Raw genomic sequence first — 16,367 nt, forward strand, 5'->3', positions numbered from 1 at the left:
CCCCCCCCCAAAAAAAAAGAAAAAAAATCCTAGCTCCGCCACTTTTGTTGAACACCATGATATCATTAATCCTTAACCTTATTTCTGGGTCTTTAGTAAAAGATGGATTGAATAAGAAACTGGGCATGAGCTTCTTTTTGCTGATTGAGCTATTGTATGCGTTGCTACGGGTATTATTTACCGGGTTATATTCGTCACTAAATTGATAATATGACTTTTGTATATAACTATTTATTTATAAAAGCTTTAGTGACAATTTTTTACTATTATTTATATTTTGAATCTCCTAACCAATTAATAAATTAATATACCAATTAGCAAGTTTTATCATTTTTTTTATAATAGAGCCAAAAAAGATTTTTATTTATGAAATGTCTGATAAAGGTTAAAATCATCATCTGCAAGAAAAAAAGGAGAAATGAACAGTGTTTTCAAGGTTTAAATTTTTTTTTCAAAAACAAAGCTAGAAAAGATCTATAATAAAGGTTAAAATCATCATCTGCAAGAAAAAGGAGATAAGAATAGCATTTTGAAGCTTCAAAAATTTTAATTAAGCTTTAGTAGCGGATAAAGGGCCAAATTTTGTATTGTAGCATGTAGAGTATGTTTAAGAATCGAAAATCACAGTGTAGCACGAACAACAAATTTAATATTCTGCCTCACTGTAACATGAATGGTGTTTGTTGTAGTATGAACGATGATTTTAAGTTTTTGCTCTCAGGTTAAAAAAGCAGTAGATGTATATTGGTTAAATTCCAATATTACTGGTTTGGAAATATGATAACTATAACATGAGGGAATTAAAATTTATATATTTAATTTTTTTTACATTATTTTAGCTTCTTAACACTGTTGTGCTTTATTACCTTGAGTTGTCTAATGTTATATTAAAAGCGTTCTTCTAAATTCTCCATTATTTCTGTAAAATATAATGCAAAGCATAACCCCTAGTTAACTACCTTGTTCATAAGCCTATTATTTAGGTTTACCTTGTTCTAGCTTAAGTTTAGCATATGTTAGTAGGACTTTTTTCCGGGCATATTGAAGAATAAATTCACAATTAGTTTTGGATCTGTAATAGGTTTGTTTTCTCCTTTTACTTGTCTTAAGTTGGCTTGAATCCATTCCCATATATCAGGTTTGGATTCTTATTTCTATCCAGTAGGTTTTAGTTAACACGTGCACATTTCAACCCAATGTTCTCTGTTAAAGTTTTAGCATGTTGTCTCTGGTATATGCAAAAGACATACCTTAATCTTTCTTTAAGTTTCATTGGGGATGACATTTACAAGAAGGGGGAATTTTTTTTATAGGTAGTGTCTGAACTTTCCTCCTTGCATGTGATCTGTGATCTTATTAAAGATAAATGTCTTACTTATTTCTGTTGTATATAATGCATGACTCTTTCTTCTCGCTTTTGGTAGTGCCTGTTTGTGTCTGTGTGTCCTCCGGGATGTTTGGGTGGGAAGATATTATAAAGGTTGCCAGTGTCTTATAGATCCCGGCATGTGAGTTGCAGGTATTTTGGGATGTGAGTGTCCAGGTGTGCGGTCCACGCAATTATATATGTTATTTTTGTTCTTCACACGATAAGTCTAACGCTTCTCCTATTTGTAAACTTCAGCCTTGGATTTGCACAACAATAATTATTAAGCCTGACCTAATTTCTCTCCAACAAGCAGCGACCACCCAAGTGTATTTTTGCTGACATCAGCATGATCCATATGTGAAGTTAGCCTCCCCAGCCGTGTCTTCTTTCTTCCTCCTGACCTCAACCTCCGAAACCCAACCCAACATCGCTCCAGTTTGCCGCCAAATTTGATCATTGATGACATAAATCTCATTTGACTGTGATGAAGCATCACTATTGATCGCTTTTTGAGTCTTCTTCAGATGCCTAACATAACTGCAACTTGCATGCAGAGATTACTTGTAGAAACTGGTTTTCGGAGATTACATATAGAAACTGGTTTTCATAATGTTTCTTTATATCGCAGAATAAGAATTACAACCTTATTTTAGAATAAACAACATGCACCATGCATGCATGAAATGGAAGAAGATAAAACCAAATAAAACCCTCACTTAAGTATCTTAACTAAAAAAGAAGCAGATAAAATCAAATCCAAACCAAAAAGAAGATAATTTCAAATTTTTACTAAAAAGAAGATAGAATAAAATCCTATTTCATTTCTCTAATAGTAAGTGCATTAAATTAAATCAAATCTCCAAAATTGTCTTACGTCAGAGGGGTTTAGATTTCATACTCATAGTGCATAAAGCAAGTATTTAACAACCATATTTCATACTTATGGAGAGTTGATTTAAAAAAACAATGAGCTGATAACTTTTCTATTATGATGAAAGAATAGGGTTGAATCATTGATCACAAGTGCTTTTAAGACGCATGAAAATGGGAAAGAATATCTTGTGAACTTGTAGTCCTGGCTTATCTACATTGAGCTCTAGCGAACTTGTAGTCCTGGCTCACATGCAAGTTTTTTTAGCCTCTCGTTATGCTTATTTCCATCATTTATCTCTCTTCCACCATCATGAATAATATCATGGTAGTGAAAATTTCGGTGATTCGGTCATCAGTAGGAGTAAATTGCGAACATTGAAAAATGAACACGACACATTACAGGTAGTGAAGGTCCAATTTTAAAAGGGACCTTTTTGATATTAGTCTCTTAAATCTTTCATTTCATGTTTAGAAATTAGTGCTTCAAGTCATTGAAGTTGCTATTATTCTATTCTTAATTTATTTTGAAATTTGTATGTCAAAATCATTGAAATTGCTAATAGGTCCTTCAATTCTTAAGTTATTTTGGAATTAATTCCTCAAATCATTGAAATTTCTATTAGGTGCCTCAATTCTTAAGTAAAATCTATTGTTGCAGCTATTTGTTGTCTATCAGGTTCAAATTATTTGTTTCAAATTACTTCCTCCATTTGCTATATCTACTTTTGGTTCGGGGGACTAATTTCAAAATATCTTTAGAATTGGGAGACCCATTAGCAATTTCAATGAGTTGAGGGACTATTTGAAAATAACTTAGGAATTGAGGGTCCTGGTAGCCCTTTCAATAACTTGAGCAACTAATTTCAAATAGAAAAGATTTAAGGTACTAATGTCAAAATACCCCTTTTAAAAGTAGCAAGCATGTAGTGTTAGAAGTGGCTATTCTTTCCACCCCTAGCATCAAATAGTGATAATAAACAATTCATTTGGAGATTATTGCACGTGCTAATTTTCTTGAACTATTCATTTTTGGACATTGAACTTGCTTATCTGGGTCTGAAAGGTCTAGGGACCTTGTAGTCAGTATTAGGGGTAAAAGACTATCCATATAATATCCATATCCTTATCCATTAAGATGCAAATATGGTTACTAAAATCTGTATCTGATAGGATATGGTTACGGATGCATATATATAGTGAAATATATAAATCTGTATTCGAAATATCTGAAAATAGGTTGATCATACAATTGCAACAACTTTGATCCTTAGATTAATGGATTTAAAGTTAAATTTGGTGATCAAGAGATCTAGTCTTAGCTTTCAGATATAACGAAAATATTAATGAACTCTCTTGGATCGTATGAACTATATATTTTTCAATATTATTGGGTTTTCTCATATCTGTTTTTGTATCAACATGTTTATCCGCTTATATATCTATATATTCATATCTGTATCCGATTTTAGCAGATATGAATATGAATTTTCCTTACCCAGTCATATCCGTGATTCATAGGCGGACACGGATATAGTAAGTATCATAGCCGAGCCATATCTGAACCGTTTGCATCCCTGGTCAGTATGCTTCCTAAAGAGAAGGGTAGAATGTTATCGCACGTTAGTATAATGAGTGCAGGATTTGATAATCATAGTACAAGTTGACAATATGACAATTTTATGTGCTTCCAGGCTTCCAGCTTTCAATATGAGCTGGTGGTCAGGCAATCCAGATATTATGAAAATTTTAATGATGATATTTTGTTTCCAATCTCTTAAATATTCTAAAATCATTATGATAAATCTTCTTAGAAAAATAATGTTTGCCTGTAGTTAGTTTTAATGATGATGTATTGGAAGTTGTGATTCTTTTTTTTTCCAGCTGATATCAAAGCGGGCTTCATTCTTGAACAGCCGTTTCCACTACTTGTTTCTAACATCGGAAGGCTAGAGTATGATATTTTGGGGGAAATTGGAGTACCCAATACGAAGGTGTTATTCAAGCTATTACAGTCATCTAACGTTCTATTTAAGATGTCTTTAAAATATTCACTAAAAAAGGATCATTGCACCAGGTTTCCATCATTTCCATGCGTCCTTCAGATTCAACAAATTGGACATATGTGGACTTTGCTGTTCTTCCCAACCCCAAAACTGCATCGATAAGCTTACCAGCCTTGAGTGTGTTGAGGTCATCTTTGGTGGAGCTTGTCCTTCAACAGTTAAATCTATCTCTGACACCATCTATATTTGGGCAACCATCCTCTTTTGAAGTTATGAAGTTTCCTGGAGGCATTACGGTGATCCCTGCACAGTCAGCCTCTATCTGGGAGATAATGCAGATATTGTTTAACTTCTCACTGAACAACTCCATTGTTGAGATTCAGAAAGACCTTGAGGAGTTGAAATACCAGCTAAAAGTGGGGTTGAATCTGAGAGCTTATGAGGTGCTCATTCTTTCATCATGCATATTCTTGCAGAAACCAATCACGAGATGTTGATGATTATTTATCATTATCTCCTACTTGTGCAGAATGTATATGTGCAGATAACAAATGTGAATGGTTCGACAGTGGCACCTCCAGTTATTGTACAAGCTTCAGTTTTGTCAGATTTTGGTAGCCGTAGTCTTCTTCCTGATCGTCTGAAACAATTGGCACAGGTGATCCAAGGGCCTCATGCAGAAAATCTCGGCCTTAATCACTCTGTTTTCGGTAAAGTGAAAGAGGTTGTGTTATCATCATATCTGGAGCATTCAATAGAATCCCCTACTCCATCTCCATCCCCCTCCCTGTCTCCATCCCCCTCTCCATCTCCATCTCCTTCCAAAGGAAATCCTTATTCTGCACCTTCTTCGTACCCAACTATTCCATATTCTCCGGTTCCATCAGTTGGTCATACTCAACCACCATGTTTGTACTGCACATTTGCTCCAAGGAATCCACCTCCATATGCACCTGAACCTGAAAGTGGTCCAGAACCACCTCAATCATCTTCCCCTCGCTCATCAACAGGTGATCTTGCTCCGCCTCCTAGACGTGGCCCATGTCTTTCTTCCTCATTGCCACCTAGTTCTTTGAGTTTTCATCCTCAAACATCTCCTTCTAACTATGCTCCAATGCCAGCCCTTTCTCCCCAGCATGAACCTCCAATACCTACTAGTCCAATGGCACTAGAAGCCTATGGCCCCAGTTCACCCAAAAACAGGAGAAGCGCCAAATATCCAACAACACCAATATTGGCATCATCAAATATCTCTCCATCATCAATATGTGAGTTGCTTTTGCTTATTAAATTTCGTTGGCACTGTTGAAATTAAGTTTATCTCTGAATACTTAAGTCCTATTATACTTTTTTTGTCCTTTGATTTTTAAGATGAGGCATCATTATGCTAACCTGAATAATAGTAATATCCTCATATCCAGCAAGTTTTTTTTCCTTGTTCAGCTTATTTTTTGTTCTTACAAGCTTGAAGTTTATGTTTTCTACTGATTTCATTTATTTGATTAAACTTTTATGGTACCTCATATCCTGTGCCCATCTTTTTCTTGAAACCTGTTTGTACTGTGATTAGTTCTGTAGGGTGCACAAGCCTTAACATATGTGTACTTTACACTTGGCCTCCCATATTAATGCCGGCACAGACACTTCCCAAGCTCAGCCCCACATCTAGGTCTAGAGCCCAGCCCAAACAAAGCTAAGTGAGGATCACGCGATTGACCCTTCAGATTGTTTATTTGAAATTTGATGTATATGTACCCATATAGCTGTTGAAGTCGGTTCTCACTTGATACTTGACAAGTTAGGGTTTATTTTAAACTGTTAACGAGAAATATTCGGGTTTATTCATTTGATGATTCACAAGATATGGTTTTCTTAAGCTATAAAAAATAAATTTTTGGTCTTTTTCATTGGCTTATTTATGTTTACAACTTAATATGATTTGATATTCATCCGTCTGTTCTTTAGATGTTGGTTCTCCCTTAATCATTAGCACTTCTCATAATTTATATTCTTCCTTGTCTTATTTATTTATATACATAGGTGATGATCTGATTTCTTGCATATCATGTTGTCTGTTTTATGGTTACCTAATCTTTTGGATGGACATTTTCCTCCAATGTTACTTGATTTGGTATATTTCTTAGGTAATAATATAATTCTAATGTCCTTTCCTGTTACTTGTTATAAGTAATTATTTACAGAACATTATAATAAGAAGATTAAAGTATTAAAGCCTATGAAATTTCATCCATATTTGAATAAACTATCTCATGCAATTTTTATCAGTAGAAAGTAGAAACTACCATGAAAACTTCTGTCGCAAACTTGGCCTGTTCTTTGGATGTGGATACATGTTTTTACCTTGTTGCGCTTATGCTTTTCTCTTCATGTCTCTTTTCTTCATTCGAATCCTCATCATCTCCCTCTCCTTGTTTACTACTAATCTAGTTATTTTCTTCCCTGTCAATTGACCCCAGTAATGCAGCATAAGGCATTTGGTTGCTGCTGTAATGCTTGGTGTGGAAAGAAATACAAGGATTAGGGTAGATAGTTTTATTTTTCTTCAGATTTTGGAACAGAGTCGGAGGAGAGATGGAGGGATGGTTGGTTTAGATATGAATTTGGGTTTTGGACTGGTGCAAGGGGATTGAGAGTCTTTTCTGGAGATTACGATTTATCTTGTTGTCCTTTATATAAATATTTTGTTGTAAGCAGTATCATAGGAATGGAATTTTTTATTACTAACCATGGATTTCTCTAAAAGATTAAGTGCTTTCTAATAATATTTAAATATATAAAAAAACTTACTTCTTAGTAGCTTGAAGATATATTTTAAGAAATAGTTTGTAAATATTAATTATCTATGCTGTCAGATCTAGCACCATACTCAGTAAAAAGAAGAGGGCTACAACACAGCTGAGAAGTCAACATAAGGCTTTTCCATATCAGTGAAATAACAAGCCATAACATTATTAGTTGAGGAAACGGATTATGACTACTCTGCAGAAAAGTAGATAAAGACAATAGGATGAGATATCTAGTGTACATACCTATAAAGACATGTGACAGAAGATTTATGAAAAACACTTATAGTAAGCTCAATAGTCTGAAATAAAATAATTATCTCATTAAAATAATTCATCGCTAATTATACATGAAAATATAACATGTTAATTAAGAAACATAGAAAGTTAAATGAGCTATACATTATTATAAAGTGTTATACTTTATTATAGCATGCTTACATTATTTTTAACTACTATACTTTAAAGTGTTTAATTTTTTTGGGTGAGCTATAATAATGTAGAAAAAAATGGTATTATTTTATTAACTATTATACTTTAGATCAAAATGATATAGTGTTAACCCAACAAGCTAATATATGTGATGATTCTGTATGAAAATCCATGAATGTTTTATACTTCTCAATTTTATTGTTTTTAAATAAATTTTAAATTCTTTCTTTCCATGAGAAGTAATTTTTTTATTTTTCACTTCTTTGCTAATTTTTATTTTTTCCCTTGTAAAGAGTTACCTGATTTTTATTTTTATTTTTTTTGAGTTTGTCTAAGGATATTTATTTGTTAGTGATTAGACACAGTGTTTTTAAATGCGCTTTTGGGCGCGTGCCTTGGGCGCGAAGCGCTTCAACGCAACGGCATAGCGCCCCGCATCAGGTGCGGGACGCTTCACTTGCGTCGGGCGCGCGCCTGGGAAGCGCCCCGAAGCGCCCGACGCCTTCGACGAGGCTGCGCATGAGAACATGGCTGTTTTTCTGTGGGTTATTGGGTATAAACCCACTTCCAACTTAAACCCGATTACCTTGTTAGGGCTTTGTCGCTCTTCTCCCACACCTAATCTCGATTTTCATTTGGGTCTCCACTCGGTAGCAACTTAGCGACGACTACCAGAGCTTCTTTAGGGACGATGGCGAGCAGTGACGGTGAGCGGCGACGGCGAGCGGTGACGGGCGACGGCGAGCAGGTATGTTACCGACGATGTTTTTCTGCTCCTCTTTTTTTTATTTTCGTTTTTCTGTTTTCTTTTCTCCTCAGCGAGCTCGATATTTTTGCGTTCTCTTTCTTCTTCTTTTTCTGTTCTTTTCTTTTTTTCTTTTCTTTTGTTGTTGCGTTCTCTTTCTCTGCTCCAGTCAAATGTTTTTTCCTTTTCTTTTTTTCTTTTCTTTTGTTGTTGCGTTCTTCTTTTTCCTTTTCTTTTTTCTTGTTGATTATGAATTTGTTTGAGTTGTAGCTAAAACCATTCCTTTCATAATTATATCCTCTCACTTCACAAAAGATCATCACCAGATTCACCACTTGTTCCCATCAGAGTAAAGAGTTACCGAAATGGATAATAAAGTATGCATAAAATATGATAGGATATAACAGAAATATTAATGATGGAGTTATATAATAAATATGATAGGATAATCTGAAATTGGTGGTATTAGATAATAGATATATGATGGAGTTATCACTTATCAGTTATATAATAGAAATTGGTGGTATCACTTTTTGTGGTATTAGATAATAGAAATTGGTGGTATCACATTTTGTAGTTTGGAGTGCGCCTTGCTTCGCTCGGGCGCGCGCATCGCATTGCGCCTTGTGCATGTGCGCGTAAACTGACTTTGCGCCCCGAATTGCGCCTTGCGCATTGAAAACACTGATTAGACATCATCGGGAATACAAGGTTTGAATACTGAAAATGTTTGTCTATGATGGATATTGGATAATAGTTCTGTACGGTATAGATACAAATTAATTACATATATGCCTACTGATCTGATGTTGCCTACACACCCTGCTTGATCAACTATTGCCTCTTTAATTCATAAAGTTGGAAAAATAAAATTAAAAACCAAACAACTAAATTATGAGTTGATACTAAATGAAAAGGCAAACAGGAGTAATAATTTTGCATTAAAACAAGCTTTTAGCTATTATAGCTTCTGTTTGACGAGGTCCCTAAACCTAGATAGAATTGATCGTTCCAAACCTGAATGCTAGATAAAAAAAACACAAAATAAGTGGTCTCAAAATAGAGATTAAGAAGGATGTGACTGGAGGCTTATTTTTGGTCTATGTCGGCTCCACATGAGATCATCATTTCCTGCTTATAAATTTAACTAGGCTAGATAATAAATCCACAACCATATGAGACATGAAGGAAGAAAATCAACATCCACCTTGTGCAAGGGTGATGAACTGCTAGAGGGAGCCGTCCACGCTCTCTCGCTGTGCTCTGACAAAACCGATGTTGAGAAGCAAGCATCACCCTCTATTATTGTAAGGTTGGAGCCTAGAGTTCGCCACGGGAAGGCACTGCTTCTCCAACCCCTCTTCCTTGTCCACCCTCTTCCCTTCCTCATCTTTTGTTCCACCATCATTAGCCTACTCCCGTAGATTAAGCCTCTTTCAAGAAAAGAGAAAAGGGTAACCTGCGATTTTTTGTTTTCCTAGGATGGATCCACAATATAAATACATCCATCCATTATAGATACTTAGGCTTAAACATAATTAGTGCTTAGGATTTAAGGTGTAAGAGGAAATTCTAAAGTGTTAAGAGTTCTAAAAATTCCCTTTAAAGAACTAGGCTTAAAAGGACAAAAAAATTGTAATGAAAGATCACATAACCGAGAAAGTTGAGACTGATTAGAGACAAGAAAGTGAGAAAAAGGTATAAAGTTGACATTTGTTAAGAAAATAAAGATGAGGTGGTGAGACTATTATGCTCACAATGTATATTTAATGTTGTATCAACTTTGTTTCAATAATATTATAACTTGATACCTCTGATATGTAGTTTACTTGTAGGAAAATTTGTGTCTAGGCCCCATAATTGATAACTTCATATGACTAAGCCCTTGCAACTTTGGGCCATGTGCAAAAGCTCCAAAAAACCCGAAAGCACAAATTCAATGTGTTTCAGCCCTTTGTTTCTTGCCATGTCATCACAGAGGAAAAACCCAACAAAATCCACAAACTATCCTCTCTCCCTCTTGCTGCCTCCCTCTCCCTTTCACCATGTTTTTCTCTAAAAAGATCTCTGCCCACCAAATAAATTCTCACAATCTCGATTCTGTTTGGCGCTATCGTCCTTGAGCAGTATTACCCTCCGTCATCGTCCTTGTAAGCCTCTCTTTCAAGAAAAAGAAGAGAGAAAAAAGTAAAAACACAATATAAACAATCTCGTTTTCTCCTCCTTCTTCAGTCTAATTAAAGAAAGTATAATTATGTATATTAATTAAAGAGAGAAGGGGAAGGAATCAATAGCTTCAGGAGGGAGGCTGCTAATAGGGGGACACTAATAGGGGGGATTGCTAGTGGGTTTGATTTTATTTGTTTAATGTGTTTGATTTTTGAATGTAATTTTAGTTTTCTAGTGAGTTTTACTTCCTTTCTAGCTCTTTTTTTAATATTGTTTTTTAATTGTTTTAAGAATATGGGTTTCTCATTTTTGTTGTTTGGAATGACGTGTATGAGTTTTTCATTTTGGGTTTGATTCAGGATTTACACTAAAAAGATCTCTGCTTTATAACTAATATCAATGATGGGTAATCCATCTCCTCAGAGATTAAAGTACTTCACTGTGCAAAATTAGTATCATGGAGATGAAGAGGGAGAAGGGGAATATATAATTTTGTAATAAAAAGAGAAAAATGTCATATGGAGAACCTGCCGTGTAGTTGATGTTGTATTGTAAACATTGAAATTAGACAAACATATGATGTATGCGTTAAGTTTAATTGATAGATGTTAGCTATATAATTTTGGTGTTAAGTTTAGCAAAAGATGTCAAATATATGATATTATTTGTTAAATTTAACAAATAGATGTTAAATATATGAATTAACTGTTGAGTTTAAAAAATAGATGTTAACTATTTTACTTATGTGTTAAATAAAAATTAACATCTATTATGTCAACTTAAATACCTATTGAAAATTAACAATTATCGTATAACGTTCAACTGTGAAACTTAGATATTAAACTGAATAGCTAATTAGTTGCTAAGTCATATATTTAACATCTATTTGTTAAATATATTTGTTAGTTCTTTGCGTGTAGGTTATGTGAAATTTAGTTTGAGTTGTTGTTTGGAAATTTAAAGAGCTAATTGTATGGGTTCATTATGAACAATGAAGGATTGGCTGTGAATATTGGCAATTGGATGCTAACTTTACTTGTTGTATGTTAAGTTTGTAACACAACTATTAAATTTATATAGTACATGTTAATTTTAAACATTGATTCTTAAGTTTATCCATTGGTTATCAAGTTTAGAGTCTAACTGTTATGTTTACCCATTGGGTATTATGTTTAGAGTATAACCGTTATTGATTGTTAAGTTTAGGGTCATTTGCAAAAAATATCCTAGTCAATACCTTAGCAGCACTACAAAACAACACAAAAATATTAAAACAACAAAAATGCACCAAGAGTGTCTTTTCTGTTTTTCATAATTAGCTGCTATTTCACAATGTAGGTTAAAATAAATCCTATTTCTTCTCCATTTCCTCTTTAATTGGGAGTAATAAGAGCCTCCAAATTCTACTCCATCCAACCCTCTCCAGCTCAAAAGTTCCTTGTGAGAATCATACATAATAATACAATGTAAATGTAGAGTTGTTGGTGAAAGGGTGGTCTAAGGAGAAGCAGTCATTGCAGCTAGGAGATGAATAACGAGATGAATCAAAGCATGATCTTTTATAGAAATAAAGAAGGGCAGGGTAATCCGTTGTCTACAACTACCAATGGGCCAAATTGATGATCTATACAAAAGAAAAGGCTCATTTTCCATAGCTTGGCACGATTTTTCCGATGAAAAAAAAACATCAAAATTAAAATTTCAAGAAATTACCATTGCCTAGCCAAGCCGCAAGACGTCTCATCTCTCTGGCATAATATCCTTCACCATCTCTTCATCTTCATCATCTTCACTGTCAATATTTGAATCTCTACCCTTCAAAAACGAATTCAGTGTCATAAAATCCTAGAATTTCGACCTCTCCAAGTTTGGATTTAGAGCCATAAAAAACCCTAGACTTTAGACCTCTGAAAGTCCTGACAACATGCGACGACTTAATGTGGTATTGCTCAAGTACCACAACGAGGGATGGAGATGAGATGGCGAGAATTTCTTTGGTGAGCGGAGATCTTTTTGGAGGTCTTTTTAGCGAGGGTTGGCAATTTGGGGTTTTTTGGGGTTTTTTGTTTCTCTCAGTGATGACATGGCACTAGACAACGGGCTAAAACAAAAATTTTCTAAACTTTTAGGGCTTTTACACATGGTCCAAAATTGTATGGGGCTACTCATGAAGTTTTCAATTTTGGAGCCTAGATACAAATTTTCGTTATTTATAACCATAGTGAGCATTATATCTATGAGAACACTTTAGATAACCATTGTATAAGGCATGCAATCTTCTAATGTTCTACATATACATATAGTTTCCATCTACGTTGCATGGGTATGGGTACCTGTTTACGTACACGTGTATCGGTCCAGGACACTGCAAATTTGTAAAAGATAGGGTGCGGGAACACGACTATATAAATATTTATATACACATATATTAAATATTGGAGTTAATAATTTATGAGAATTACGATGAGAATTAAAATTTCGACAATATTTTTATGTTTTTTTTATTATTTGGATTATAAATTGGAAAGTCACTAGTTCTTGAACTAGATATCCAAATGATCCTTCAAAATCATAATTCGGAACTTGATCTATGTCCAACGAGTTTCAAGAAGTGGATGTGAAATGTAGGATACATGTCTAAAAAATGTATGAAATGTATGTCAAGCGGTTTAAATTAAAACATGTATTGTATAATTGAGTAGATGCCCCAATAAATATATGCATATATGCATATATGCAAGGAGTGTCCAAGGAACTAGTACGGGTATGTGTAGGGTACATGTACGGCTTCATATTAGAAGTACCCACGTAACATAGGTTTCCATATACCTATGCGGCGAGATCCAAGGCACAAAAGTTGGATGGGGGTGATGATGTTGTAAGGAATGAGTAGCTTTGTGGGGAAAGTTGGCTTCTTGTCATAGTTGAGTGGACTTTGATTAGTTATCTGCCTGTGTTCGCAAAGGAGCATTGGAGGGGGCAGAGCTTGGTGCCGATCAAAAGATTCTCTGATGCTCAAGTCAGTGCTTTTAGGAAGAAGATTCTCCAATGCTCAAGTCAGACTTTTAGGAAGAATGCTCATCTAAAAGACTTGAAAGTAATCGTATGAATGTAGGAGGGATAATATTGTTGGGAATGAGTAATTTTGTGTGAGTAGCTTTGTGGGAGAACTTGGCTTCTCGTCACTGTTGAGTAGACTGCTAAACGATTTGCCTGTGTTCGCAAGGGAGCATTAGAGGACCTGGAGCTTGGTTCTGATCAAAATATTCTCTGATGCTTAAGTCAGCGCTTTTAAGAAGAATGCTTAACTAAAAGAGTTGAAACTAATTGTATGAATGTAGAAGCTGTAATGTAGAACATACCTTGGTTTTTGGAGATGGTTTTATATATTGAGCGGAAGGGATTGCTTTCTGTGTTTGTTATTCTGCGGCATAAGATTACAGATGTCGACCTGTAGTTGATTGTTTGTTACATGCCCACACTTTTGGCAGTGGCCCAGGGCACCTGACCTAACCATGCCAATGCATTAATCATGCTAATATATGGATACAGTTGGTGATTTGATTTGAATTGACGTAGCCACTGATAGAGTGAATTGGCACTGGGTAACAGGGTCTTGGGTTTTCTTAGGTTTTAGATGAAAGATCAAAGACAATGTCTGTCCTTACTAAGTTGAGAGTAAGTCAATGTCCTCTCTCCCCTGTGTATCTCTCTTTGTTAGAGAGAGATGCAGAGGGAGAGGGAGGATAAAAGGTGAAAAAATAATATTTGACAGCTGTTAATTCCGATTGTTAACTGACAGTCGCTAACTGCTAGGCATGTAGTCAAAGTGTATTAATCGGTCAAACGAATGATAGTAGTGATTGTTGTGTGCTATGCTAGTACCCTTATTAATATATCACAAACAAGAAATTAACACAGAAAAGTTCCCTGCTTAAAGCTCGCCAGGTTTGAGCATAGTTGTGAGTGGCGTACTGGACATAATCTTCAGCGGAACATTCATTTATCCATTTGATTTGTGAAGTTCTAAGAAAACTAGTTGCTTTTGCTTGCAAGACGAGATTTCTGTTAATGGCTGCATACATGCAATTTGAAGAGGCCTCTTTTTTGCGATATGGTCTTGTTCTAATGCATTATCAATTAAGAATGCGGTCTTGTCCTAATGCAATCTGGATTAAGAACATTTTCTTAACTATGTTACCATTTTAACCTCACAATGAGGGTCCTTATTGTGGAACTCAGTTGACTGTCAAGTGCTAAGTCAGCTATGACGACAAACTCTTTGCCCACCTTGGCAGAGGAAGATGCTTTCTTTTAACCACCTTTTTTAGGTGAGGAAGACTTGTTTTCTTGTATGATTAGATGCTGATAGTTGCTGTCCAACTGTGAGAAGTAATGGGATTTCTTGTTGTGTCCTAAATAAGTCACTGTGACATACAAGATGAATGGAACAATGGACTCTTTCACTCGGTTTCTTTGGACAAATGTTAAAATATCATCTTATGTAGATGCTTTGCTGAAACTTCAGATAGCTTGTTGATGTTATTCTTTTGATTATTTGCAGCAGCTGGTGCGGGGTCCTTTTTTGTTGAAAAACGGTTGATTGGATTGTTAATGAGCTTTTTGATTCTCCCCCTGCTGCTATCCTCTTAATCCATGTTTTAATTCTCTGTCACTTCCATTGCCATTTTGTTGCGCTTACTGACGGCAGTTGTTGCAGGAGGTTACATATGGCTTGGCAATTGAAAGGCAACTCCCAACATATTAAGCTTATTGATTAGGGTGCTGGAGCTTATTACATAGAGTACACCTGAGGCATCTCTACAAGTGTATATATATAGATAGAGATGTTGGCATACCTTCTTTCTCTTATACAAAGTTCTCCCCCAAAGGGTTGGAGAACTCTTTTGAGTTGTAAGATAACACTGTATGTTCATGCTGTAGAGTGCAAATTTTATTAGAACATCCCACATAGGACCATAGCGTTCTGAGCCATTCGTTGACCCCATATATGGTTCAGAACATCTCTCGCATGAAAGATGTTCTGATAAGATTTGTATTCATGCTTTAATATAGATTTAACTGTTTCTGTTCTCATTTTTATTATAGAGCGTGTCTTTACTGAAAATACTTCACTGTCTTTACTGGTATATTCCTAAGTTATTGAGATCCCAGATTGATATGTGAGCTATGTAGATTATCTCTTGAGTTACAACCCCGGGTGGAACTTGACTCCATGTATCATTGCGAGCAATGTCTGAGAAAGTATTGCTTCCCGGATTGTTGATTGAGCCATTGAAAGATTGCAAGCTGGGAAGCACCCAGATGTGCTGTTATGATGATGCACTTCAAATAAATTCGTAATAATTATTTTACTCCTTTGATACACTTCAATTATAAGAACTTAATGAGATTTAAAAAAAATTATAAGAACTTAAAGAAGCAACAAAACTTAGGCATGTTGGTTTCTATGTATTTTTCCTTTCTAATTACTTGGTTTTCAAACCCGTCCAAGGATTTGTAGGTACCCTATTTCAGGAGAATTCACGTTGACAATGAAATGAGCAAAATACTTTTTTATGATCTTGGTGGTTTCGTGCAGAACTTTAATAGAGAAGATTTTCCTGAACTTTCAGTATCTATACAAATCTTCCTTGAGACTACTATTGGCGTGTCATAAAAGGTGCCTGTGTGAAGGGCAGAGGTTTAATGTTAGCAGATGAGTAGAGGGGACAACTTAAAAGGAGATGAGAACGATGAGGGGAATTAACGGCAACTTAAATTTCCTATCATGAATACTTCATTGAGACATGATCATTATGCCATGTTTGGAGCCTATGTTCCCCTTGGCATCCCCTTGAGACTCATTGAGTGCCTTAGAGACTCACTAAGTGCAACACAAAAAACAAAGAGTATTCTTGTTACATGATGGAATTCTCTCATATGAGGAAATATGGTTGGATTGTGACCAA

At 35.2% G+C, this 16,367-nt stretch overlaps 1 protein-coding gene across 1 annotated transcript in view; it reads left to right on the plus strand.

Moving 5' to 3' along the window:
• LOC109828038 overlaps positions 1 to 15,523 on the plus strand; it is a 24,033-nt gene extending 8,510 nt beyond the window's left edge. Inside the window, exons 3-6 of the mRNA XM_020395075.1 lie at positions 4,124 to 4,233; positions 4,317 to 4,688; positions 4,775 to 5,513; positions 14,960 to 15,523. Of these exons, the coding sequence (XP_020250664.1) occupies positions 4,124 to 4,233; positions 4,317 to 4,688; positions 4,775 to 5,513; positions 14,960 to 15,048 (1,310 nt within the window). The 3' untranslated portion in view covers positions 15,049 to 15,523. The remainder of the gene's footprint in view (positions 1 to 4,123; positions 4,234 to 4,316; positions 4,689 to 4,774; positions 5,514 to 14,959) is intronic.
• Positions 15,524 to 16,367: the final 844 nt, after the last annotated feature.

Source organism: Asparagus officinalis, unplaced genomic scaffold (genome assembly GCF_001876935.1).
Source record: "Asparagus officinalis unplaced genomic scaffold, Aspof.V1 AsparagusV1_Un655, whole genome shotgun sequence".
NCBI classification, from domain to species: Eukaryota; Viridiplantae; Streptophyta; class Magnoliopsida; order Asparagales; family Asparagaceae; genus Asparagus; species Asparagus officinalis.